Consider the following 27,588-nt stretch of genomic DNA (forward strand, 5'->3'; position numbering starts at 1 on the left):
CCAGCAACGGATTGTAAACTCCGGTGGACCTTGGCAGACTTCAGCAGCGACACCTGGTGGACGTCGGAGGAACTGCCTTAGTGCTGGAAGACCCGAATCCACCGCAGAGAACGCGCCGCTGGATCGCGAATGGACCGGGTAAGTAAATCTGCCCCTTTGTGTTGGGATGTCATCACAGAGAGGTGCAGGATCGGCAGTATACAGAATATAGCAAAGGTCTAGGATTTTTTATATTTATAACCTCTCCTTGGGACTACAGCATTCGGATTAGCACTGTGGCTTCTTCCGTTTCACATTTCTTCTGCCAAATCCTTGTCATAGTGGCTCTTCTAGGTATTGCAGCTTCTTCCATACCTTTAAAAAACATGAGATTTTGGTACGTCCCCTTTAACATATACATTATTCATATAATGTATTATAACTGTGACCACAAACTCTATATTAAATGGTATAAGATAATTTTATGCCCCATATTATGTTTGGCTAATTGGGCACCTTTTGATGATAATTAATACAGGACGGGACTAACATATACGGTAAGCTCTTCCTCAGAGTATGGATTATTTCTAGTCTTCCACATAGAGGTGAAGCAATTATTTTTTTTTATGTGTTTTTCACTTTAAGATATGGCAGAGCATTCACAGGACTAAGGTGCAGCAGAGAAGCAGTTTTTCCTAAGAAGTGAATTTTCCCGTGTTCCCGCCATGCAGGAGCAGTATGGATAATTGAGCGCAGTGTGGAAGCAGAAAGGTGTCCTCTGTAGATAGCGCAGTGCCACCTCTTATCTGCGCCTTCCTTTGCCGTACTGAGTATCTTAATGCATTGGGCTTAGTGCTGTCTATCAGTATAAAAACATGTCTATACTAACAACATTGTGACGCAAAAATAAATCCTCTATATAAACAGCACTGTGCCGTCATTTAAAGGAGGTGAATCAGTTGTCTAAAAAAGTTTAAGCAAGTTCTACCAAACTATTTCAATGGCCCAATGAGTAATTTCAGTATAGGGCTAGTGTCTAAATTTAAAGGGGGTTGTCTACAAATACAACTTATGATGGATGGACATATGTTGGATGAGTTAGAAATCAGTGGGAGTCTGGGTGATCTATGAACCCCCAAGCATGAGCACCCTTGTACTTCCATCTTATTTTGGAAGTTTCTGAAAGTTGCGTAGAAATAAAATAAATGCAATTATACGGAAATGAGCCTGACCTCTAGGGGGCGGTATCCAGTCCACATATTCCTGCTTGGCTATTAAACAGCTGTTATTGACTTGACTTTCTGGCTCCTTGGTGATATTTTCAATTATTCTGCTGTGTTTTGCTGTGATTGTGATTCTTGACTCTTCTTCTACTTTACAATGTTGTACCTTGCCTCCATCTTGGTTTTGATCTGGTTTGTCTATCGCGGCAGGACAGGGGCTCCAATGTAAACACCGCTAATAAGCCTCAAACGTACCCAGTGCGATTTACAGTTTAAGAATGATGTGGGACTCGGGCCCCAGGACTTTTGATGTTGATACCTTTTCAAAATCAACAACTTTGGAGACCACAAGTTTAATTTTTGCATGTAATACAGTAGTAGTGTAGAAGTTAAATATAAAAACAGTTATCTCTTGTTGCTTTTACAGAAGAAACCAATAAGTCTCTGTTAGCGGTCATTTATACATTTAAAAATATACATTTCTGTACATTGGGCCTAAAATACACAAATTAATAAAATAAAATAATACTGTACTCTTTATGTGGTAATATTTGAGTTCCATAAATCCATGAATTTAACTTAATAATAAATTAGAAAGATTTTAGTTGTAAAATGTAATTGTCATCAACAATATAGACAGATTTACTTGGTTGTATGTACAACTAAATCAGCTACAGAAATCCTAGATCTGTCTCTGTGGGCTAATAGGATTCTAAGGTGATGCTAATATCCCATAGACAATGTAAAGGGACAACCTAATGGATTTTGAAAGAGTTTTTGGCTGCAATCCAGAAGCTACAGTAGTTACACCTGGGTTGGAGGATGTCCATTTTCTATGGCATGCCGAAAACTACCATGATAGGTGGTGGCACGGAAAGTATAAGAGTGTCCTCGAAGAGAGCCATCGGGTTGGCTGTTTTGCAGTTTGTTCTTGCAGCCAAAAAACAAAAGAAATCCATTCCTGTAATTCTTATTCATCCAACCGTAGAGGAGAGGGTTAGCAAAGGTAGAGCACATGGCAATAACATGAAAGATGGAGTAAAGGAGCTTGTATTCCCTGAATACAAGGACCCAATCTAAGTCAATGGCCAACTGGAAGACATGAAAAGGAAGCCAACAAACTGCAAACACAACCACCATCATCACCAGCATCTTGGTCGTATTCTTCCTTCGTTGTTGGGTATCACTTCTGGGTGTCGGACTTATGTGGTTCCTTAGCTTCAACCATATTCTGATATAAGCATAGCATATTACAACAAGAGGCAGAACATACTGTAGAAGAAGCATGGAGACACTGTAGATGGCGGCATCCCTGCTGTTATTTGAGGGCCACTTCTCAGCACAAACAGCTATTTTGAGGTTCAAAGCTGGCAAGTCCTCGAACCTATACTCTCGGAAAATAGCTAAGGGAATAGCGAAAATAGAAGCTGCCACCCATGTGATGGTGACAATTAAGAAGCTAAACGTCTTGGAGATCCGACTGCTAAGGTGAAATACAATGCACCAGTATCTATCCAAAGCGATGACAACAAGGGTCAACGTTGAGACATTGACACTCATGGCTTGTGCATAAGGGAACAAATGGCAAAGTACAGATCCAAATTTCCACTCATCCATCAATGTGTAAACCAGAGTGAACGGTAGGCAAAGACTATCCACCATAAGATCTGCCACAGCTAAATTGGCAATAAAAAAGTTTGTGACCGTCCTCATATTTTTGTATTTTACAATCGTGTAGATAACCAAAGAGTTTCCGACAAGCCCAAAGAGGATAATCAAAGAATACGCTGTGATGAGGATCACTTGAACCCAAATGAGATTGGTGCTGTCCGTCATCATGAAACTGGATCCATGGAAATACTGGACAGGGGACACTGTGCTCTTTGTGTGCCATCCTCTCAAGTCAAGTTCTTCTGTCATGTTGCTTTGCTTTAATGGGCCCGTTTGTACTGAGAACATAACTTGATTTTACCTACAATTGAAAATAAGAACGGTCATCAAAATAATTATGGAAATGTTATCACTTTATGTCATAGTAAAAAATTATTGAACTTATTCAGAACTACCCGATACAGAGAAGCAGAATGTAGGTTGTTCATTGGTGGGGGCTGGATAGAGTGAATGAAACTCTGGGAGTTTCAACATTACACGAAAAAACCCTTTGAACACTGCATGCAAATGACCTACGGAGGAGTTTCAGGGGTGGAGAAGGGTCAGTGTGGCCTCTTCTGCAGGTAGAACGTCATAAGTTACATTCAGCACTTTCCAGCCCAGACTTTTGATGATGTACCTGGCCAATGGGACATGAATTTCACCAAGAGGGGACATCCCATTATAACTCTTCTCCACCACCATGATGCCTTATGACCATTGTTATACAGAATTCATAGATCTATTTATATGTAGTGCTGACTCTTCGAGAATAATGGACATCAATGTGATACTGTCTCTGTCCTGAAAAATGGGTTGGTTTTGGCTTGCAGACCCAAATCCTCAAGACAAGACAAGTTGGGGAATCATCACAAAAACATATCCTCCTTATATCCTCCTAGTCCTGACCCAATTACCCTACAGATTGGATATGTCTTTCCATATCTGTATTTTTGGCTCTATTTTACCCTACATAATGTCACCAACTTTGAAAACGATTTTGAAGTTTACTACAAATACAACATCTTTCTATCAAAGTTGGTCATCTCATTCCACTCATCGTGTGAAACCTTAAATGGGGATTAAATGTACACCTTTGCAAATCCAATCTTTTTCTAATCTTGTACAACCCCTTTACTGGTAGATAAGGGAGCAATTTAACGAGTCTTCATCATCGATTTTTTTGTAGCTGGCTTTACGAGCCGGCGCATGAGCAGTGAGGCCCATTGTGTCACTGTATATACTCATCATGGCTTCGTGATGAGGTGATTAAGCAATGCTCCACAAGCATGTAACAGCCGTAGACCATGGAGTTCGAAGAGGTTAGGGTGAAAACCCCTTGTGCGTCTTTCATGAGCCAGTGTGGTGGATTCATCCAGAAAATCAACTTTGAAGTAAGATTTAAATTGGTTTTATAAAGTCAAGGAGGTGGAGATTTTAACACTGAAGTCAAGCTCTCTCTTCCTCAGAAAGCCCTTTTCTCTGTAATTGATAGTCCTACATCCAGAGACAACACTAGATCTCCTGAACTAAATTCAGACCTCCTGAAGTCTGATCCATGTCAACCACAGAGGAGGAGGCGTTCAGAGTTCCCCACCTTGACTTCAGTGTTAAACTCTCCACCTCCTTGACTTTATACAGCCAATTTACAGCTCACTTGAAAGTTGATTTTCCCGGATAATGCCATCACACTGGACCTTGAAAAAAACAATAACTAGAAGGTATTACGCTGTTTGACAGTATACTGGTAGTGGCCAATTGCTGATGACAGGTTCCTTTTAAAAATACTTTTTTGCCCCAGAGATCCCATTATTGTACTAATCAATATCACTACCAGCATCACAGTGCCCTGGGGGAATCTACCATGGGATCTACTTGGGTACGAAGATTACCCAAGTGCTGAGGGAGAAGGGAAACACAGTGTAACAGCTAATAAAGCCAGATCACAGAGTGGCTAGGGTAGCACCTCATGTTTCTTAGCATTATTTTAAAAGTTGATTTTAGAAGGAACCAGCGTGTCTGTGTTTTTCATTGTCCTCTTTACACAGCAGAGCAAAACAATGAAGGAACGCAACCGCAACATGCCAACAGCTATGATTTACTAGCCTCATACAAACCCTTACACAAGTACATACTTCCATTATAGGGTAATTCCTGAGAGGTTAGACCAGAGGTGATCCTATAGCTGGAATGCAGCTGGTGCTGTACAAATTACATTCTAAATTACACCTACAAATTCTGGGCGAGTAGAACATTCAGAAATGAAAGCAATCTGTCACACCTAGGGAGACGGCGCGGCACATGAGAAAACGGGGATAATACTAATGACTATTTTCTTCCGCAGCCCTATACGCTGCTTTATTAGAAAGTGTAAAGAGGTTTATTCACAGAAGAGATTGTGAAAAGACAGCAGGGAGCAAATGGAGGTGTTTTATGAAAATATGTTAAGAGAATAGACAGACACAGATTTAGATTAAGAAATTTAATGGGGGAGATTTATCATAAGTCTCTTAGAGCAGAACTGTTCTAGTTGCCCATGGCAACCAATCAGAGCTCAGCTTTCATTTTCCCATAGTTGATTATAAAATTAAAGCTGAGCTCTGATTGGTTTTCGTTGGTAACTAGAACAGTTTATCCTTAGAAACTTGATGATAAATCTCCCCCATACTATCTGGATAGGCAAAAGTGTTTTCGATTAATAGGGATCACCTGGGACCACCAGTGATGACCAGTGTGGATTGGATCGAGCAGCAGTGGGCTTACTGAATTCATTTCTATCAAATTTTTTATCCTTTATGTTTTTGATAGGGAATAGGTGTCATTACTTCTATCAATTTGGGATACCTGCTCTTCAAAAAAGAATTCTACCAACATGATAAACCAGGGGCACTGATCCAGGCACTGTGACAGTGGTAATCTTCTTATATTAGTTATTCATGGCCTCCTTCCTTCTAAAATAATTTTGTATTATTATACTAATGAGGCTTCAGAGGCTGTACACAGTACAGGCGCACTAACCCCCTCCAACTGTGTGAGATTAGAGCAGGCAAAGGGAGAGGAGAATTGCCCAGGAATCAGGGGGAGGCAGAAGCCAGAGCACGGATGAGCTCTGGGAATCTACCCAGTAGCCCTTTAGGTTCGTAGTACAATAAACCATACATTATAGTCTGGAGCCTGGCACAGACTTTGCACTGAAGCCCACCAGCTGAAAGTTTTGCCTCTAGTCCCCGGATAGTCTAATTTACAACATCCGCAAAGAGTTTGTGTGTTTTCTCTGTGTTTGCATGGGTTTCCTCCAGGTCCTCCGGTTTCCTCCCACATTCCAAAAACATACTGTTAGGTTGTTTAGATTGTGATCCCCATGGGGACAGGGACCAATTCGCCATGCTTTGTGCAGTGCTGCGTAATCTGTAGGCGCTATATAAATAAAGAATTATTATTATTATTTCCTCAGAAAGTGGAATCATAAAGGTAAAAAATTTCCAGGTATGGAATGAGTTAATCATTAGCTTCGTTATCTGTATAAAGTGAAGGGTATTCAGATATACTGCTCGCTACAGGAAAATGAAGCAGGAAAAGGCAGAGAAGATGCTGTACTGGAAGGGAACTTGTCATCAGAAGCCTTTTTTCTGGCTCCCCCATGTCCCATGTACACAATTTATAGTAAAACTGTCTTTTTCAGAAAAAAAAAGTTAGATCAAATTTTTTATTTCTGTATGCATTGTTATGTCCCTAATCCCAGTGAGCCAATGCCCAGTAAGGAGTGGTTTCATGCATCGATTTCAAATTTAAAAAAATCCCATGTCCCCCATTTCCCCCCCAGGAGGTCATACATGTCTGCCCCACTCTTCACTGGCCACTCCCATGGGACTAGGGACACAGCTCTGCATACAGAAAGGTGAACTTTTATCTTATCTTTTTTTTCTGAAAAAGGGCTCCTGATGACAGGTTCCCTTTAAAGAAGTATATTACAAAGTTTACCATTATCACCTGCACTATTCATTTCTGAAGTTAATTAAAACTATTCTTCATTGTACAGTTACACTTGAAAGGTAAGGCTAGACCTTAAGTTTAGGTAACCACCTGTACTAACCTGTCCATCAGTTGTAGGTAATTATATTACAGTATGCCATTGCTTACAGTATATTTTGATATTTCGATCTGTTTGTGCAGTCCTAGTATCGTAGTCCAGCTGTATCTCCTATAGTCATGGCCACCTTATAGTATGTAGAAATCATGGTGTCATTTTTCTTTATACAGGCAGTCCCTGGGTTACGTACAAGATAGGTTCTTAAGTTGAATTTGTCTGTAAGTCGGAACTGTATAGTTTATAATTGTACCTCCAGCCAAATTTTGTTTTGGTCTCGGTGACAATTGGATTTTAAAAATGTTGGATTGTTATAAGAACCAGGATTACCAATAAAGCCTCATTGCAGACACCTGTGATAACTGTTACAGCTGTTTATTATAGCCTAAGGCAAAAGTACAGTAAATTACCAACATCCAGAGGTCTGTTTGTAAATCAGGTGTTCTTAAGTAGGGGACCGCCTGTATCAGCAATAAGTACACATTACCCAATAAGTGTTGGCTATAGCCCCAGAATATTCTATATTACAATACATTCATGCGTTTGGTTTTCTCATTTCTGTTCTCATCCCACCTGTAATACCACGCACTGAGGGTGACATTCAATGACAGGAATAACTAGAGCATTATCCAGCCCCAGCAGCTTTTGTTTAACTAGTGCTATCACTGGGATCTTTAATTATAGAGGGGAAATGGGAAAAGGGTCTTCATACAAGCCCTGCTTAACCCAACACCTGCTGGAAAGAAGAGAAGCAATGTAGCAGAAGCAGAATTTCTGTTTTAATGCTTTGGTAATTATTTGTCTACCATAAAACTTAAGACTTAAAGGGAACCTGTCACCAGGAGACCCCTATTTAGCAATCCCCCAGTCCCCACAGAGCATAGTACATACACTGCCAAAGTGTTTTTGTATAAAAAAAAATAGGTTTTACAGAAAAAAAGATATGTTATATTGTACCTTTCATTAGCATCTGCTGTGTGACTAGGCAGTTGCCAATTGGGAGGGGCTGGAAAGGAGCAGTTCCCCCGCCACCTTTGGGAAACATGTGACCTTTTCAAATATATGAATAACTCCCCACACTCGGGATTGGCTGTAGAGGAGCAGGGGGCGTCGCTAAGCCCAGTGATGGGTGTTTTCATATATTTGTAAAGGACACATGGAGGAGCTGTTCCCCAAGGGTGGGGGGTAAACTGCTCCTTTCCAGCTCCTCCCAAAAGGCAACTGCCTAGTCACACAGCAGATGCTAATGAAAGGTACAATATAACATATCTTTTTTTCTGTAAAACCTATTTTTTATGCAAAAACACTTTGGCAGTGTATGTACTATGCTCTGTGGGGACTGGGGGAGTGCTAAAATGGGTCTCCTGGTAATCTACTATTAAAATCCATCATGATAAACCAGGGACATTACTCATAGATCCAGGCACAGTGACTGTGGTAATCTCCTTATATTTGTTATCCATGGCCTCCGTCGTTCTTAAATAATTTTTAAAATTATGCTAATGAGCCTGAGGGGCTACCCTAGCCCCTCTGTGATCTGGCTTTACAGGGTAGTTGTACTCAATCTCAAACTCCCTCCCTGCTTTCTCAGCACTTGTGCGATGAGTACTTCCTGCTGTGATCTCAGTGCTGAAGGAGCAGGGGGGAATGTGGAGCCTGTAGAGCCAGATCACAGAGAGGCTAGGGTAGCCCCTCAGATTCATTAGCATCATTTTAACAGTTGATTTTAGAAGGAATGAAGCCATGGATAACAAATATAAGAAGATTACAGCAGTCATGATACCTGGATCTATGAGTAAGTGTCCCTGGTTTCATGGTAGATCTTCTTTAAGTGTAACACCATACATTGTAATGACAGTTATATTTGTGCATATCTATCTATCCATCCATCGCTGGGGTCCTGGGTTCAAGTCCCAGGGGCAACATCTGCAAAAAGTTTATATGTTCTCTCCGTGTTTGCGTGGGTTTCCTCCAGGTCCTCCGGTTTCCTCCCATACTCCAAAACATACTCGTAGGTTGATTAGATTGTGAGCCCCATTGGGGACAGGGACTGATGTGGCAAGCTCTGTGCAGCGCTGCGTAATCTGTGTGCGCTATATAAATAAAGGAATTATTAATTATTATTATCATCTTTATCCGATGTAGACCAGCAGACATACTACAGTTTCCTCATGAGATTCTGGCCTTATCTGAGTGAAAGAAGCCAGGTGTGAATTTACAACAGCCGGGACTGATTCGCACCTAAACCAAAGTTGCCAACATTTCAGATTCTTGTCCACAGACAATTTATTAGTATGAACTCATCGTCCCAATCCCATACGTCTCCTATTAGTCATCCTGAATAAATACAATCTCAGAGAAAACAGTCGCAGAGAACAGGGCACATGCTTTTCAGCATTTACTGAGTGGTGCAATTCCTAATAGTATTACTGGACTTTCATTATTTGTTATAGCCATCATTTGGGGTGGACAGGTGGTAGCCTAAGCCTTCTAGGGGACTCCTGGCAACCCAAACCACTACCAAATTTTATACTGTAAAGGACCTTCACCAATGAAATCTGTTTATGCTCTCAAGACACATATACAAAAGAGCCATTTCGGGACCTTTGAAGGTCCTCCAAAGGTCCTGAAACCGCTTTGTAAAAGCAGGTAGAAGGGATGTGTCCTCCAATTTCAAAGAAGCTGATTCTAGTACCATATTTATGAAGTGACTTCCAGACTTGTAGGGGATACAATATTCATACAGCCCAGGGCCCATGGAGGTCTTAATGCGCCTCCTGATATCCATTATATGGATATGCTGTTTTTGGTGTTGAACAGTAGCATCAAAGCGTCTAAATGCAACCCCCCACCTATCGTCCTGGACACCCATTTTTGGTTTGGGTACTTTTTGTCCTATTACTCCAGCACTTGCATCCCCATCTGTGGCAAGCAAAAACAGGAGACAGTCTTAATACTGGGACCTGGAGATGGAGTAAGATATTATCCTGGACATCCAATTTCAGTAAACCCCAACCCTTTTTCAGGGACCAAATTTTTAGTTTTTCTACAATATTAGGCAGTCCAGAGAAGTCTGGTTGTCCAATTAAAAGAGGTTTCCAGGAAAACTCCTGAAGGCTGAAATAACAAAAAAAAATAAAAGAGGGTATTTACCCCGCTCTGGGTTCCGGTTCCAGCATTGCGACTGACTCCTGTTCTTGGAAGTGGCAGAAGTCATGGGACCAGCTTTGACTAGGTATGTGCTCAAAAAAGTTATAAAAATAAGAGAAAAAAAATGAAAAACTAAGATAAATGACCCCCCATAGACTTGAATTGCTCTCCATTACTTACTGGAAGCAGTCATATGTTCCTGCATATGGAAATTATGGCAAGTAGTTAAAAAGTAACCTACATATATAGTATCCCATGCTAAATGGATAAGTTTAATGGGAATAGAAAAATATGACAACAAAATAGAATAGAAACATATGAAATACATGACTGTGGGATGTGCCTGGTACTACTGCTCTACCATGCAAAGGGTTGTCCCACCTACTGCTGGGACCTCCAGTGATTGGGAGGGTAAGGGAGTAAAAGTGCTACAAAAGGTAAAGGGGTTTTGTAAATAACAATATTTATTTAAATTATATACATATAAAATTGCTAAAAGCATTGGCTGTGAGACCCATCAAAATCAGCAAAAAGGGGGATCTTAAGCCCCCCTGATCTGCTCTGTACACAGAGACTTCTTAGTTTTACTGTAAGCAATCTGGAAGTTCCATAAAAGTCAAAGGAGCATAGAACGGAGCTCATTCCTCTGTTCCATTTATTTCTATGGGACTTCCAGATCAGCTGACATTATAGCCGAAACCGGGAGTTCAAAGCATATCAGGGAACCTCTTCTGATTGCCATCTGCATATACACAAAACTTCCTCTCTCTCCACTGCTCTAGGCTGTCTTTATGTCTTCTCCCACTGTATCTTTATTCTCACAGTCCATCCTCAATGATAAAGACAGAAAGAGGGGAGAGAGGGAGAAGGATAAGTCATAACTCTCCAGCTACAGCTACTTCTATCCAGCTGAGCTCCGACATGTAAACAAAGAAGCATGGAGAGTCTGCAGACAGTGCAAAAGTGAGTAGCAGGAGTACTTAATCACTTGATCATCATTCAGGGATTATTATTAAGGCAGTAAATGCACATGGACAACTTAGATAAAAGAGTGACCAACCCCTTTGATAAAGCACCACTCACACATGCACAGTGAAGTTCACTCCACAGAGGAACCTAATGATGAACAGGATATTTAACAGATACTTAGATTATCAAGTCCCTTAGTAACAACCGGTGATGACTTTGGGGCGAGGAGGTAGCGCTCTGCCAGGTTGCTGTGCGCTTGTATATGTGCTTATATTGGATTAATTAGTTGGGATTTTTAGCTTTATCCCGCTGCTGAGTTTATCTCGTCTACCAGATGGAAAATGACTCCGCAGCACGTTTCTCTCTGCCAGTTTGCTGGTTATAAAATATATTTCCCTTGCAATATATGACCTTATAAACAGAAAGCAAACAGAGCAGACAGCCGCGTGAGTGGCAGAATACAACATTCATTATTCTAGTTACTCCATGTTTGGGTAGTAAGGGTCCAACCTCATGTAGAGTGACATGAATTATTAATAGCTAACCCCAGAAATAGAAAGAAGTGTAACTACAGTAGAGCTGTAGTGTGGCCACAGGAGACAGCAAACACTGGGTAAAATTGTAGTGTAGGCTACAAAACTTGACATTTACTACAATAAATAATAAGAAAAAGTGATACCGGTATGACTGTCTCATGCTTTATCTTAGTTTAGACCTGGATGTTACTCAGTGAGCACGTGCAATGAATTTCTATGTAGCTAAGTGACTCCCTCTGCAGTCTATAAAAATGACTCAGGCAAAAAGTCACTCTTCTCAGGTCACACTTTAGAAGTGATTTATTTATGGGTAAAGAGGTGAGATTTCACATAAAAGAGTTAATTTGTATCCTACTGAAAGGGGGTTTGTAGTTTAGAGGTGTAAAAAGTCCCAAATCCTCTAAAACCCCATGGGGCTGGGGTAACAAATAGAAAGTGTACTTATCTGTTTCCCAGATCCAGTGTTGTAGTCGTGTTCCCATCTTTGGCACAGATAACTCATCTTTAATTTGGCGAATCACGGGACTCGGTTCAAACAGGACTTCTAGGACCATGGGACATCACTTGTTACCTAGCCAGAGCTGGGTAAGTACAATTGTTTGTAAAACGCGTAGTGACATATAGGGGGAGATTTATCATCAGGTTTCTGAGGTAAAACTGCTCTAGTTGCCCATGTAAACCAATCAGAGCTCAGCTTACATTTTAAAAACAGCTGTGGGAAAAAGTGACCTCTGATTGGTTGCCATGGGCAACTAGAACATTTCTGCTCTGAGAGACTTATGATAAATCTCCCCCAAATTGTCTTTCAAGAGGACACTTGTTTTAGTGTCCAGTCATTGAAATGATTATTCTTAAAGGGGTTTTCCCACAAAAAATAAAAGTTAGGCCCAATCTAACTTGCTGATGAGTGGGGGTCTCAGTGATAACCCCTCGTTGCTTCGTCAGACTAATGGAGCGGACGGCCGCACATGACCGTTCTGCTCCAAAAATCTATATGGAGCTGACAGAGATCGCCGAGGGGCCCGACGCAGGTGCGCGGATCCCTAGTTTTTGTGATCTGTTGGGGTCTCAGCACTGTTAGGCCCTATCCTGTGGATAGCGCCTAACTTTTCTTGGCATGAAAACCCCTTTAAGGAAGTTGACTAATTTGCCCTAATTTCAATAAAATCTTGTACCTCTTTATCCAAACTGACTTACTATAGGGCACCCTGGGAGTGTTATTGACATTTTTTACTTTAGATTTATGTATCATTTCACAGAAATCCCTCTTTATCAATATGCAAATGAGGATTTCTTCCCTTTCTGTATCACAAAAACATCATTCATTTTTAGACATGTCCTTTTCCTAGAGCGGATTTACATCTCAGCCGTGAAAAGCTTCCTTATATTGTGTGCATTTGCACATCAAGAATTGTGGGGTGCAGGCTGAAGAAGTAAAATCTAGAAGATTTGGGTAATTCTGGAAAAGAGATTATTTTAATAAGGGGTGGAGTTTGCGCCTCGAAGACGGCTCGATGCAGGGACTCGGGATGAGCTGACCCATTTGGCTGAACCTGGAACAAAAGTTAAAACGAAAAAATGTTTTTAACCCTTAAATGCCACCAACACCACAATGTTCCTTAGAATTGCTGCTCCGTGGTGCTGGGATAGATCTAAACTCTCTGCTGCCTGAGGCGCGTTACAGAACGTCGTCACCTCCGCTCCATCCAGATGTAATATATCATGTTATTTATTTTTAGTAAGTGGGTTCTTCATGCGGTGTCTCACTATTTATAGGTGTCAGGTCCTGCTTTATTGCCTGAGGCAAGAATCTCAACTCCCCTTATGGATGGTGCACCCCTGCCATGACATCATGAGGAGTGAGAATCCTAGGGGAAATTTAAATGGTTAACACTTGAGATCAGTGCCATTGTTATTACTGATGGGTGAAAAGGCTGGGCTGAAGTCCAGATTCGGGGGACCCGAACCGCAATTTTCATCACTACTCAGGGGCTTAGAATAACAGAGGAACATTAAAAAATATCTCAAAGTGCCCTATAAGCCTCTATAGTTACTTTGCATTCAGTTAGGGAGAGGAAAGGTTCTTAAAAGGAATTCCAAGATCAGAAAACATGATCATTATTACCTAGGACTCTCTGTAATCTAAAGAGGTTTTTAATTTTGGACAAAAAAAAAATTATGTAAAGTTTTTTCAACAATAAATGTAACCCATGATTTTCTATCTGATCGGCAATGCTCAGCTATGGAAGAACTTGATGTCAACTATACCGTTGCCCTGCAGTGCCTCTACAGGATAAAACTGAGCATTACATGGAAGTCGTTGCAGTGATAGGATTATTGGGGGTCATTTACTAAGGGTCCGATTCGCGTTTTCCCGACGTGTTACCCGAATATTTCCGATTTGCGCCGATTGTACCTGAATTGCCCTGGGATTGTGGCGCACGCGATCGGATTGTGGCGCATCGGCGCCGGCATGTGCGCGACGGAAATCGGGGGGCGTGGCCGAACGAAAACCCGATGTATTCGGAAAAACCTCCGCATTTAAAAACAGAAAAAGTGTCGCTTGGGAAGCGCTTACCTTCACTTGGTCCGAGCTGGTGTATTCCGGCGCGTTCAGATGATTTTCAGCGCAGCAGCGCCACCTGGTGGACGGCGGAGGAACTACCTTCATAAATCCCGTCCGGACCCGGACTAGCGCTATATACGGCAACGCCGTTTCAGATGTATTTTTTCCAGGTTTTCCCACTTCTGAAAACAGCAAATAGCTATACAGCAAGCAGCGTTGGCACCAGTACTGGGCACACCTGGGCAAGTGCCAAGGCCCAGAGCTGCTGGGTGGCCCACATAAGGAATCCATGGGGTGAGGGGGGCTGTATCTAAGGAATCCATGGGTGATGAGGGGAGCTTTATATAAAATAACCATGAGGGGGCTCTTTGGGATGATAAACTAGGGAATATTTTAGGGAACAGGAGACTGTTTTTAGTTTCTGAACTTTTAATGCTGCCATGTGTCTTGTCTGTCTGCTCTGTCACCCAGTGACCTACTGAAACCTAGAGCCAACCCTGACGGCAAGACATATGTCACAAGGCTGAAACATTGTCAACAGAAAATTAAATTAAAAAATCAGCTAGAATAAAATACTTGAACAAGTTTTGTAGTATTTTATGAAATGAGGTCCTTCCAAGTAACCAAACAAAGCCCAGACTCCAAGGTGCTTGTACGTTTCCTCCATCATATTACGCATCAGATAATTGTCCCCATGTAAATATTTACTTGAAGTATTATGGGGCCGTGCAGGCTGGCCTCCGAGACGGAATAATCCAAACAAAAGTTTTCTCCATTTCCCATGATAGGTTGTTTTTCCGCTCTGTGATTAAAGCAGCAGGAGAAAAGCAATTGGCGGAGTAATCTACTAACTGGGCACACACCTCAGGGAACATTACAGAATAAAAAAAAATCACTTTGTGCATAATGAATGTAGAAATGGAGGTTAAAACAAGGTGACTTTCCTGCCTTACAGCATAATACGTATAAGACAATGTACATGTTCACATTCCACTTACCAAATTCCATCTTTCACAGTCGCAGTCAGTGATTGAGATCAGTAGGTGCGCTTACATAGCGTGAGTACACGCTCCATCGCACACGAGAGCTCGGAAAACTTATTTAAAGGGGCTGTCGGGATTGGAGAAACATGGCCGCTCTCTGTCAAGAACGGAGACGTGACTGTCTAATTAGACTAATGAGAATCATGCGATGGACAGTGCACTGGCCGAATTTCACAGACCAACCAGAATGCAGAGGACAGGACTCCGAGCATTGTAGTGGTATATGATGCAAGCAGTCCCTGCTTCCCAGTGGCACAGCATCACCGAACTCTGGGATGAATGAACTCCTAGCCTTGTGTAATAATTATAATTCCTTTATTTATATAGCGCACTTAGATTACGCAGCGCTGCACAGAGCTTTCCAAATCAGCCCCCATAGGGCTCACAATCTAACCAACCCCCAGTATGTTTTGGAGTGTGGGAGGAAACCAGAGGACCTGGAGGAAACCCACACAAACACAAAAAGAACATACAAATTCTTTGCAGATGTTGACCTGGATGGGAGTTAAACCCAGGACCCCAGCACTGCAAGGTGTATCACTATGATGCTCGGAGTCCTGTCTTCTGCACTGTGGTCAGTCAATGAAATATGGTCACTGCACTCTACGTGGTTCATGGACCGGTGTGTTTTAGACCCTTAAGGGAGTACAGCAGCAGTTTGGACCATACATAGTTTGGTATAGGTCCTGGAGATATGTGTAACCATACCATTGTTAGCAGCAACACTCTGAAAATTTATCCATTTTCCAGGATTGTATTTCTTATGTCCAGGCTGGGGAGGGCTATTTAAACACAATAAACATGTACTTACCTCCTCCGGTGCTGCCGATGTCCCGCGCCGCGGCCAGTCTTCTCTGTGCACCAGTTTCATTACAAGTGCGCACAGGGAGCTTCCGGCCGTCCAGAAGCTCCCATGCGCACCATCTCCCAGCGCTTACAACGCTGAGAGATAGGGACGGATGGGAGGAGCCGTCCACATCGCGGACCGGAAGCTCCCTGTGCGCGGCTTCCGTGCCCCTGTAAACAAACAGGTGCACGGTTCGAAGGGACGGCGGCGCGGGACATCAGCGGCGCCGGAGGAGGTAAGTCCATGTTTATTATGTTTAACTAGCCCTCCCCAGCCCGGCCATAAGAAATTTTTTAAACCCGGTTAACCCCTTTAACATCTAAAAAGTTTGAGATGTCTTCACTGAAAACAGCATCGGCTCTCTTCTCTGCTTTTGGTAAGAGATGTAGCAGGCTTCTGTTTAGATATTACAGCAGAGGGAGCAGCTTGAATGTCAAGATCAAAGAACACAGCAGTATGAAGAGACATCCCCAGGGCCCCAAGTACAGCTACAATCCTGGAACATAAAGGCGTATTTCACAGTCCTGTGGCTACTAACAGCAGACACAAAGCCGTGGTTACAAAGATCTCCAAAGTAGCCATTCTTGTATTAGTACAGCGTAAAAGTTATGATTAGAGATGAGCGAACATGCTCGTCCGAGCTTGATGCTCGGTCGAGCATTAGGGTACTCGAAACTGCTCGTTACTCGGACGAATACTTCGCCCGCTCGAGAAAATGGCAGCTCCCGCCGTTTTGCTTTTTGGCGGCCAGAAACAGAGCCAATCACAAGCCAGGAGACTCTGCACTCCACCCAGCATGACGTGGTACCCTTACACGTCGATAGCAGTGGTTGGCTGGCCAGATCAGGTGACCCTGGGATAGACTAGCCGCTGGCCGCGCTGCTCGGATCATTCTGTCTCTGGATGCCGCTAGGGAGAGAGCTGCTGCTGCTCAGGGAAAGCGTTAGGGTGTTCTATTAGCTTACTGTTAGGCAGGAGTGATTCTCAAAGAACCCAACAGCCCTTCTTAGGGCTACAATAACGTTCTACTTTTTTTATTTTAATTTGCATCTTTTACCATTTTGTGAGGAATTAGCAGGGGGACTTGCTACCGTTGTGTTTAGCTCTTAGTGGCACACATATCCATAGCAAAGACCGAAGTGGGAAAATTCAGTAGGGGTTGGATTTCTATTAGGCAATAACTCAGTGTCATCTCATCTGGCATAGTACTGTGCTTCCTTTGATACTTGGCTAGAAAATAGCCATAGGAGAATACAAACAGCTTCTTGAAGCCTACAGTAGCGTTCTATATATTTGATTTCTGGTTGATCTGCTGGTGACTGTAGTTTCTGCAGTGCATGTACTTGCCAATTCTGAGCAATTTGTAGTGGGACTTGCGACCGCTGTGTTCTGCGCTTAGTGGCGCACATATCCATAGCAAAGGCTGAAGGGGCAAAATTCAGTAGGGGTTGGATTTCTATTAGGCAATAACTCAGTGTCATCTCATCTGGCATAGTACTGTGCTTCCTTTGATACTTGGCTAGAAAATAGCCATAGGAGAATACAAACAGCTTCTTGAAGCCTACAGTAGCGTTCTATATATTTGATTTCTGGTTGATCTGCTGGTGACTGTAGTTTCTGCAGTGCATGTACTTGCCAATTCTGAGCAATTTGTAGTGAGACTTGCGACCGCTGTGTTCTGCGCTTAGTGGCGCACATATCCATAGCAAAGGCTGAAGTGGCAAAATTCAGTAGGGGTTGGATTTCTATTAGGCAATAACTCAGTGTCATCTCATCTGGCATAGTACTGTGCTTCCTTTGATACTTGGCTAGAAAATAGCCATAGGAGAATACAAACAGCTTCTTGAAGCCTACAGTAGCGTTCTATATATTTGATTTCTGGTTGATCTGCTGGTGACTGTAGTTTCTGCAGTGCATGTACTTGCCAATTCTGAGCAATTTGTAGTGGGACTTGCGACCGCTGTGTTCTGCGCTTAGTGGCGCACATATCCATAGCAAAGGCTGAAGTGGCAAAATTCAGTAGGGGTTGGATTTCTATTAGGCAATAACTCAGTGTCATCTCATCTGGCATAGTACTGTGCTTCCTTTGATACTTGGCTAGAAAATAGCCATAGGAGAATACAAACAGCTTCTTGAAGCCTACAGTAGCGTTCTATATATTTGATTTCTGGTTGATCTGCTGGTGACTGTAGTTTCTGCAGTGCATGTACTTGCCAATTCTGAGCAATTTGTAGTGGGACTTGCGACCGCTGTGTTCTGCGCTTAGTGGCGCACATATCCATAGCAAAGGCTGAAGTGGCAAAATTCAGTAGGGGTTGGATTTCTATTAGGCAATAACTCAGTGTCATCTCATCTGGCATAGTACTGTGCTTCCTTTGATACTTGGCTAGAAAATAGCCATAGGAGAATACAAACAGCTTCTTGAAGCCTACAGTAGCGTTCTATATATTTGATTTCTGGTTGATCTGCTGGTGACTGTAGTTTCTGCAGTGCATGTACTTGCCAATTCTGAGCAATTTGTAGTGGGACTTGCGACCGCTGTGTTCTGCGCTTAGTGGCGCACATATCCATAGCAAAGGCTGAAGTGGCAAAATTCAGTAGGGGTTGGATTTCTATTAGGCAATAACTCAGTGTCATCTCATCTGGCATAGTACTGTGCTTCCTTTGATACTTGGCTAGAAAATAGCCATAGGAGAATACAAACAGCTTCTTGAAGCCTACAGTAGCGTTCTATATATTTGATTTCTGGTTGATCTGCTGGTGACTGTAGTTTCTGCAGTGCATGTACTTGCCAATTCTGAGCAATTTGTAGTGGGACTTGCGACCGCTGTGTTCTGCGCTTAGTGGCGCACATATCCATAGCAAAGGCCGAAGTGGCAAAATTCAGTAGGGGTTGGATTTCTATTAGGCAATAACTCAGTGTCATCTCATCTGGCATAGTACTGTGCTTCCTTTGATACTTGGCTAGAAAATAGCCATAGCAATAGGATAGCATTGTTTGGTTTTAAAAACTCAAAAAAAAACAAAAAACACAAAAAAAAAAAAAACACAAAAAAAAACAAAAAAAAGTAAAAAAAAAAATAAAGTTATAACTCTCATTTTAAAAATGTTTAACCCGAGGGCTAGGGGTAGAGGACGAGGGCGGGGACGTGGGCGTCCAACTACTGCAGGGGTCAGAGGCCGTGGTCCTGGGCGGGGTGAGACACCACCTGCTGATGAGGGAGCAGGGGAACGCCGCAGAGCTACACTCCCTAGGTTCATGTCTGAAGTTACTGGGACTCGTGGTAGAGCACTGTTGAGGCCAGAACAGTGCGAACAGGTGATGTCGTGGATTGCTGACAATGCTTCGAGCAATTTGTCCACCACCAGTCAGTCTTCCACGCAGTCCACCCATGTCACCGAAATCGCCACTCCTCCAGCTCCTGCACCTCAGCCTCCTCCCCCCCAGTCTGCCCCCTCCCAGGAAAATTTGGCATTTGAACCGGCATACTCTGAGGAACTGTTTTCTGGACCCTTCCCACAGTCACAAACCACTTGTCCGGTTGCTGCTGAGCAATTTTCCGATGCCCAGGTTTTCCACCAGTCACAGTCTGTGGGTGATGATGACCTTCTTGACGTAGTGGAAGTGTGTAAAGAGGTGTCCGACGATGAGGAGACACGGTTGTCAGACAGTGGGGAAGTTGTTGTCAGGGCAGGAAGTCCGAGGGGGGAGCAGACTGAGGGATCGGAGGATGATGAGGTGACAGACCCAAGCTGGGTTGAGAGGCCGGGTGAACACAGTGCTTCTGAGACGGAGGAGAGTCCTCGACCTGAACAGGTTGGAAGAGGCAGTGGTGGGGCCAGACGGAGAGGCAGGGCCAGAGCTGGTGCATCAGCGCCACTGTCAACTAGTGAAGCTCCCGTGGTGAGGGCTCTTGCGGCGAGGGCTAGATCTTCAGAAGTGTGGAGGTTCTTTAAGGAAACACCGGATGACCGACGGACTGTGGTGTGCAACATTTGCCAAACCAGGCTCAGCAGGGGTTCCACCACTACTAGCTTAACTACCACCAGTATGCGCAGGCATATGAATGCTAAGCACACCACTCAGTGGCAACAAGCCCGTTCACCTCCGGCCGTGCACACCACTGCTCCTTCCCCTGTGTCAGCTGCTAGTCAGCCCCCTGCCCAGGACCCTGCCACAAAAACCCCATCGTCGCCTCCACGATCCTCCACAGCATCCACCAGCGTTCAGCTCTCCATACCCCAGACGCTGGAGCGGAAACGCAAATATAGTGCAACCCACCCGCACGCCCAAGCCCTTAATGTGCACATCTCCAGATTGCTTAGCCTGGAGATGCTGCCCTATAGGCTAGTAGAGACCGAGGCCTTTCGCAACCTCATGGCGGCGGCCGCCCCTCGGTATTCGGTCCCCAGCCGCCACTACTTTTCCCGATGTGCCGTCCCAGCCCTGCACCAGCACGTGTCAGACAACATCATCCGTGCCCTGACCAACGCCGTTTCTGACAAGGTCCACCTGACCACGGACACGTGGACGAGTGCTGCCGGGCAGGGCCACTATATATCGCTGACGGCACATTGGGTTAACTTGGTGGAGGCTGGGACCGAGTCTGACCCTGGGGCTGCTCATATACTGCCGACGCCGAGGATTGCGGGGCCTACCTCGGTCCAGGTGTTTCAGGCCTACTATGCCTCCTCCTCCTCCCACCCCTCCTCCACCTCCTCCTCCGAACTACCATCCGTGGGCACGGCGCCATCAGTCAGTAGCTCTAGGCACAGCAGCAGTGCCGTCGCTAAGCGACAGCAGGCGGTGCTCAAACTGCTGAGCCTAGGCGACAAAAGGCACACCGCCCAAGAGCTATTACAGGGCATCACGGCGCAGACTGATCTGTGGCTGGCACCGCTGAACCTCAAGCCGGGAATGGTTGTGTGTGACAACGGCCGTAACCTGGTGGCGGCTCTGCAACTCGGCAGACTGACACATGTGCCATGCCTGGCCCATGTGTTAAATCTGATAGTGCAGCGTTTCCTCAAGACATACCCCAATCTGTCTGATTTGCTCACGAAGGTGCGCCGCATCTGTGCGCATTTCAGGAAGTCCAGCCCAGATGCTGCCACTCTCAGGGCAGCGCAGCGCCGCCTCCAACTGCCCGCTCACCGACTGTTGTGCGACGTGCCCACGAGGTGGAATTCAACACTGACCATGTTATCCAGAGTTTACCAGCAGCGCAGAGCGATTGTAGACTGCCAGATGTCAACTTCCACCAGAACTGGTAGTCAGGTCAGTCAGCTTCCTCAAGTCTACAATGAGGAGTGGACGTGGATGTCTGATATCTGTCAGGTGCTGAGTAACTTTGAGGAGTCAACACAGATGGTCAGTGGCGATGCCGCCATCATCAGCCTCACCATCCCGCTGCTTGGCCTGTTGAAAAACTCTCTGGTCAGCATGAAGTCGGAAGCTTTGCGCTCGTCACAAGAGACGGGGGAAGAATATTCCCTTGTTGATAGCCAAAGCACCCTGAGGTCTGTTTCTCAGCGCATATCGGAGGAGGTGGAGGTGGAGGAGGATGAGGAGGAGAATGTTGGCGAGACACAAGAGGGGACCATTGTTGAGTCCTTCACTGTTCAGCGTGTATGGGCAGAAGAAGAGGAGTTGGAGGAGTTGGAGGAGGAGGAAATGGACAGTCAGGCCAGTGAGGGGAGTGAATTCTTACGCGTTGGTACTCTGGCGCATATGGCAGATTTCATGCTAGGCTGCCTATCCCGTGACCCTCGCGTTCAAAGAATTTATTCCAGCACCGATTACTGGGTGTTCACTCTCCTGGACCCACGGTACAAGCAAAATCTTCCCACTCTCATCCCTGGAGAGGAAAGGAGTGTGAGAATGCATGAATACCAGCAGGCCCTGGTGCACAAGCTGAAACAGTATTTCCCTTCTGACAGCGCTAGCGGCAGAGTGCGTAGTTCTGCGGGACAAGTAGCGAGGGAGAGTAGGCGAGCAGGCAGCTTGTCCAGCACTGGCAAGGGTACGCTTTACAAGGCTTTTGCCAGCTTTATGTCACCCCAGCAAGACACTGTCACCTGTCCCCAGTCTCGGCAGAGTAGGGCTGATCTTTACAGAAAGATGGTGAGGGAGTACGTAGCTGACCATACCATCGTCCTAAATGATCACACAGCTCCCTACAACTACTGGGTTTCAAAGCTGGACATGTGGCACGAACTGGCGCTGTACGCCTTGGAGGTTCTTGCCTGCCCTGCCGCTAGCGTCTTGTCCGAGCGGGTTTTCAGTGCAGCTGGTGGCATCATCACCGATAAGCGTACACGCCTGTCGACTGACAGCGCTGACAGGCTGACGCTTATTAAAATGAATAAAGGCTGGATTTCTCAGAATTTCCAATCTCCACCAGGTGAAGGAAGCTCAACCTGAATAATTGATCCACTCCTCCTCCTCCTCCTCATTTTCCTCCTTCTCCTCCTCTTTGTACAGTAAAGCAGAGGAAAATGGCTATTTTTTGACAGGGCCCACTGGCTCTTGCTATAGTACTTCATGCATTTAATTTTTCTGGAGGGCCACCTACCCGGTCCTCTGTTTGAAACAATTTTTGTGAGTGCCACATACAGGCACTCAATCTATTCCATTTTTCTGGAGGGCCACCTACCCGGTCCTCTGTTTTAAAAAATTTTTGGGACTGCCACATACAGGCACTCAATCTATTCCATTTTACTGCAGGGCCACCTACCTGCTCCTCTGGTTTGAACAATTTTTGGGACTGCCACATACAGGCACTCAATCTATTCCATTTTACTGGAGGGCCACCTACCTGCTCCTCTGGTTTGAAACATTTTTGGGACTGCCACATACAGGCACTCAATCTATTCCATTTTACTGCAGGGCCACCTACCTGCTCCTCTGGTTTGAAACATTTTTGGGACTGCCACATACAGGCACTCAATCTATTCCATTTTACTGGAGGGCCACCTACCTGCTCCTCTGGTTTGAAACATTTTTGGGACTGCCACATACAGGCACTCAATCTATTCCATTTTACTGCAGGGCCACCTACCTGCTCCTCTGGTTTGAACAATTTTTGGGACTGCCACATACAGGCACTCAATCTATTCCATTTTACTGCAGGGCCACCTACCTGCTCCTCTGGTTTGAACAATTTTTGGGACTGCCACATACAGGCACTCAATCTATTCCATTTTACTGGAGGGCCACCTACCTGCTCCTCTGGTTTGAACAATTTTTGGGACTGCCACATACAGGCACTCAATCTATTCCATTTTACTGGAGGGCCACCTACCTGCTCCTCTGGTTTGAAACATTTTTGGGACTGCCACATACAGGCACTCAATCTATCCCATTTTACTGGAGGGCCACCTACCTGCTCCTCTGGTTTGAAAAATGTTTGGGACTGCCACATACAGGCACTATCCAAATTAAATTGTCTCCATAGCAGCCTCCACACGTTGTCTCCATTGCTACCTCCAAAAGTCGTCCATATAGCTGCCTCCATACATCGTCCCTTTATCAAACGAGGTGTGTCAGGCAGAAATTTGGGTTGTTTTCATGGATTCCACATCAAAGTTGTTAACTTTGTCGCCACCCTGCTGTGTAATCCCCAAAATATACTGGCAAACTTTTACCATTTAGGGATATTATTTCAGCGCTTCTTGCGCATCTGTTTACATTCCCCTCACCCGGCATATCCTAAACTTATAAGAACGCTACTACACTTGATCTTATACAAAAGGTTCTTAGAAGTGCTGTTTGGGGAGTAGCCTAGAGACAGGGGCTTGGATTGGCGAAAGCTCGCCTGGCAGCGGAACGCCAGCTCCATGCGCATCATGCGCTTCTTGCGCATCTGTTTACATTCCCCTCACCCGCCATATCCCAAACTTATAAGAACGCTACTACACTTAACTTGGTGCAGGCTGGGACCGAGTCTGACCCTGGGGCTGGTCATATACTGCCGACGCAGAGAATTGCGGGGCCTACCTCGGTCCAGGTCTCAAAGGCCTACTATACCTCCTCCCACCCCTCCTCCTCCTCCGAATTACCATCCGTGGGCATGGCGCCATCAGTCGGTAGCTCTAGGCACAGCAGCAGTGCCATCGCTAAGCGACAGCAGGCGGTGCTGAAACTGCTGAGCCTAGGCGATAAAAGGCACACCGCCCAAGAGCTATTACAGGGCATTCCACATCAAAGTTGTTAACTTTGTCGCCACCCTGCTGTGTAATCCCCAAAATATACTTGCAAACTTTTACCATTTAGGGATATTATTTCAGCGCTTCTTGCGCATCTGTTTACATTCCCCTCACCCGGCATATCCTAAACTTATAAGAACGCTACTACACTTGATCTTATACAAAAGGTTCTTAGAAGTGCTGTTTGGGGAGTAGCCTAGAGACAGGGGCTTGGATTGGCGAAAGCTCGCCTGGCAGCGGAGCGCCAGCTCCATGCCAAGATCCAACTAACATAGTTTTAACTGCAGCACCTTTAATCTACTACTAGTTCACTGCCTCCATACATGGTCCCCTTATCAAACGAGCTGTGTCAGGCAGAATTTTGGGTTGTTTTCATGGCTTCCATGTTAACTTTGTCGCCACCCTGCTGTGTAATCCACAAAATATACTGGCAAACTTTTATCATGTACCGATATTATTTGAGCGCTTCTTGCTCACCTCCTTTGGTTCCTCTCTGCTACCCATTGGTTTGAAGCCTGAGTCCATTTAGGGTATGTTGCCATGCCTGCCGCTGCTGCCGCTGCCTCTGCATGCCGTCCCCTATAGTGTCAGGGTCAATTATTGGATGTTTTAGATGCTATCTAGCTTCATTCTGTCACTCTGTCATGGCCATGCTGTTGCCCATAATTTTGGCATAATGGTGCGATTATGCAGCCTCAGAGGCATCCATGCATGCTGCCCCTGCTGTTTCCTGTCCATTTCCGTGGTGTTTCCATCCTTTTCTGAGGTTCCCAGGTGTTTGGCCAAGCTTCCCTGTGCAGAGCCTTGGTCCCCTTGAAAAATGCTCGAGTCTCCCATTGACTTCAATGGGGTTCGTTATTCGAGACGAGCACTCGAGCATCGGGAAAAGTTCGTCTCGAATAACGAGTACCCGAGCATTTTAGTGTTCGCTCATCTCTAGTTATGATCAATTAGGACCCTCATATTTGGCATTCCAGGGAGGATCTATACCCTGTAGTAAATTTTAAAGAGAACCTGTCACCAGGCTTTAACCCACTAAACTAATAGCACCAGTCAGGCAAATATGACTCTTCTCATGCCATTGGCACATGAGATGAGTCAAGTTTAGTGGTAGTGTCACATTGGAAGCCCCTAGCTTCAGTTCTACAGTACCTAAAAACATACTTTTTGTGTCATTTTAAAGATATGAATCACATCTTTCAAACGTATGGCTTTGTGAGATACAGGCAGCTAAAACATTGGTCCACATTTATTAAAGCCCCTGCACCAGTTTTTTCTGACTTTGCGCCTTCTTTTCAATGCAAACTGCTTGTAGTTATAAAGTGTCCATGCGACATACACTTCTGTCAGATACTGCATGATAAATGTGGCGCACAGGTTGACTGTGAACCAGAATCCCCCTTTCATTGCAGAATTTTGGGTCACGTCAGGTATAGCACAGCCACAAAATTCTGCAATGGAAGGGGCATTCCAGTGCACAGACGCGCCACATTTATCATGCAGTGTTCGACAAGTGTGGCACATAGCCAATGCTAAAGGTGCCCCCAAAAAAACTGTCGAAGCAGTTCAGAGTTGGGCACATGTTGGCCAAAAAAGTATGTTTCTAGGTACTATAGAACAGAAGATAGAGATTTAGGCTACATTCACACGACCGTATGATTTCTCCAGTCCCGTATTTACAGGCCGTATGAGCCCGTATATACGTGACGTTTTCCATCCGTATGCAGCACCTGTATTTTATACGTCACCCATAGACTTCTAGGGCATACGGAACTGAAATACGGGAGAAAATAGGACATGCTCTATATTTTTATACGGCTAGTATACGGTACGGTACGCTACGGTGTCAAAAACGGCAATATAAATGGTTGGACGTATTGTCCATTGAAATTAATGTGGCCGTATGTAACCCGTAAAAAAACGGTATGGTACGGTACGGATACGGCCGTTTTCATACATCCGTGTGAATGTAGCCTTATGAAGTGACACTCCCCTGCAACCACAAAACTTGACTCATCTCATATAAAAATGCATTGAGATGAGTCATATTTGCCCGACTTTGGGGAGATTTTTTTTTGTTACAGGTACATGGTTAAGATATAACATAAAAGAGGGAATTCTATAAATTACATTTCATATCCTAACTGAGAGGAGTAGTAGTTTAGTGGGGTAGAACATGTTGACAGATTCTCATATTGAGTCCAAAACCTGCTTTTGAGGGAACGAAAAAGTTTTTCTGTATAAGCCCTTAGAAGTCTATTTTTATCAATAGCTAATGCCATATTTCTCTTCTTTATGTTATATATTGACATAGGGGGATAGTTATCATAGGGCGGCGCTCGCATTTTCGCAGCGTGATACATCAAGAGGCTTCCACCTTCCAGGGTGCGTATAAATTAAACGCACCCAATGACATTTCACAGCGAGTGCGCCGGCGGGAGGACAGTACAGCCCAGTGCCGGCCCACTCCCGACCGACCACGCCCTCCGTTCAGTCAACCACGCACCCCTTCACACTCCACTGGCGTGAAAGTGGCGGATTGGGGCAAATAATCGTAAGTGCTACCAATAAACTAGCATTTGGGATTATTGCGGGGCCTGATAAATATGCCCCATAATATTTATTATTTACAAGGTTACGTTAATTACATTTGTATATGTATAAATTAGCTGCAGACATTTTTAATCCTCCTCTCACAAAGCGCAAATGCAATTCCTCCTCTTTACCTCATGCGGGCGCCTGGGATTCGCCGTGCTACGCCTATTGGCAGCGCTCTTTGTGTTTTAATAATATCTTTTGAATCTCTTAAAATAATGGCTGTTTTCGTTTTGTTCTAATTTACATACAGATGAGTTGTTTTTCCAGGGTGCACGTTCTCCTTGCAGCAGGAGCAGGTGAATTCTCTCACACCCGGCACGGCTCCCGCTTATTATTTGACAAAAATGTGGCGATTTCTTATCTACAGAAATAAACTCTGCAGGCAGTGAGACTGTGGGCATGTATAAATAGATCCTCGTAGATAACACGAAAGTTACCAGAAGTTGGTTCAACATGAACTTTTTCAGCATGAAATATTAATGTAGATTTTAGTATTAGGGATTTGTATTATATTTTAATGTATTATATGAACACTATGGGGGGCATTTAGCATGTGCCGGAGCATTGTGCACCGGTGTATGATATAAACCCTGCTCCTCCGCCACGCCAAATATATCAGGACTCTTGGCATCCCGAATAGAATTGTGCGAATACCTGCGTCTGTTCAAGCCTATTCGTGCCCAGTCTGTAGCAAGTGCACACGACCCCTCTTCATGACCCTCCATGCCAAAA

The 27,588-nt window shown here is 44.5% G+C and overlaps 1 protein-coding gene across 1 annotated transcript in view; it reads right to left on the reverse strand.

The window, feature by feature from the left end:
* Positions 1 to 1,552: 1,552 nt before the first annotated feature.
* LOC140126321 (neuropeptide Y receptor type 2-like) overlaps positions 1,553 to 27,588 on the reverse strand; it is a 60,614-nt gene continuing 34,578 nt past the window's right edge. The window contains exon 2 of the mRNA XM_072145610.1: positions 1,553 to 3,174. Within this exon, the coding sequence (XP_072001711.1) occupies positions 2,007 to 3,161 (1,155 nt within the window). The 5' untranslated portion in view covers positions 3,162 to 3,174 and the 3' untranslated portion in view covers positions 1,553 to 2,006. The remainder of the gene's footprint in view (positions 3,175 to 27,588) is intronic.

This window comes from Engystomops pustulosus, chromosome 4 (genome assembly GCF_040894005.1).
Source record: "Engystomops pustulosus chromosome 4, aEngPut4.maternal, whole genome shotgun sequence".
Lineage (NCBI taxonomy): Eukaryota > Metazoa > Chordata > Amphibia > Anura > Leptodactylidae > Engystomops > Engystomops pustulosus.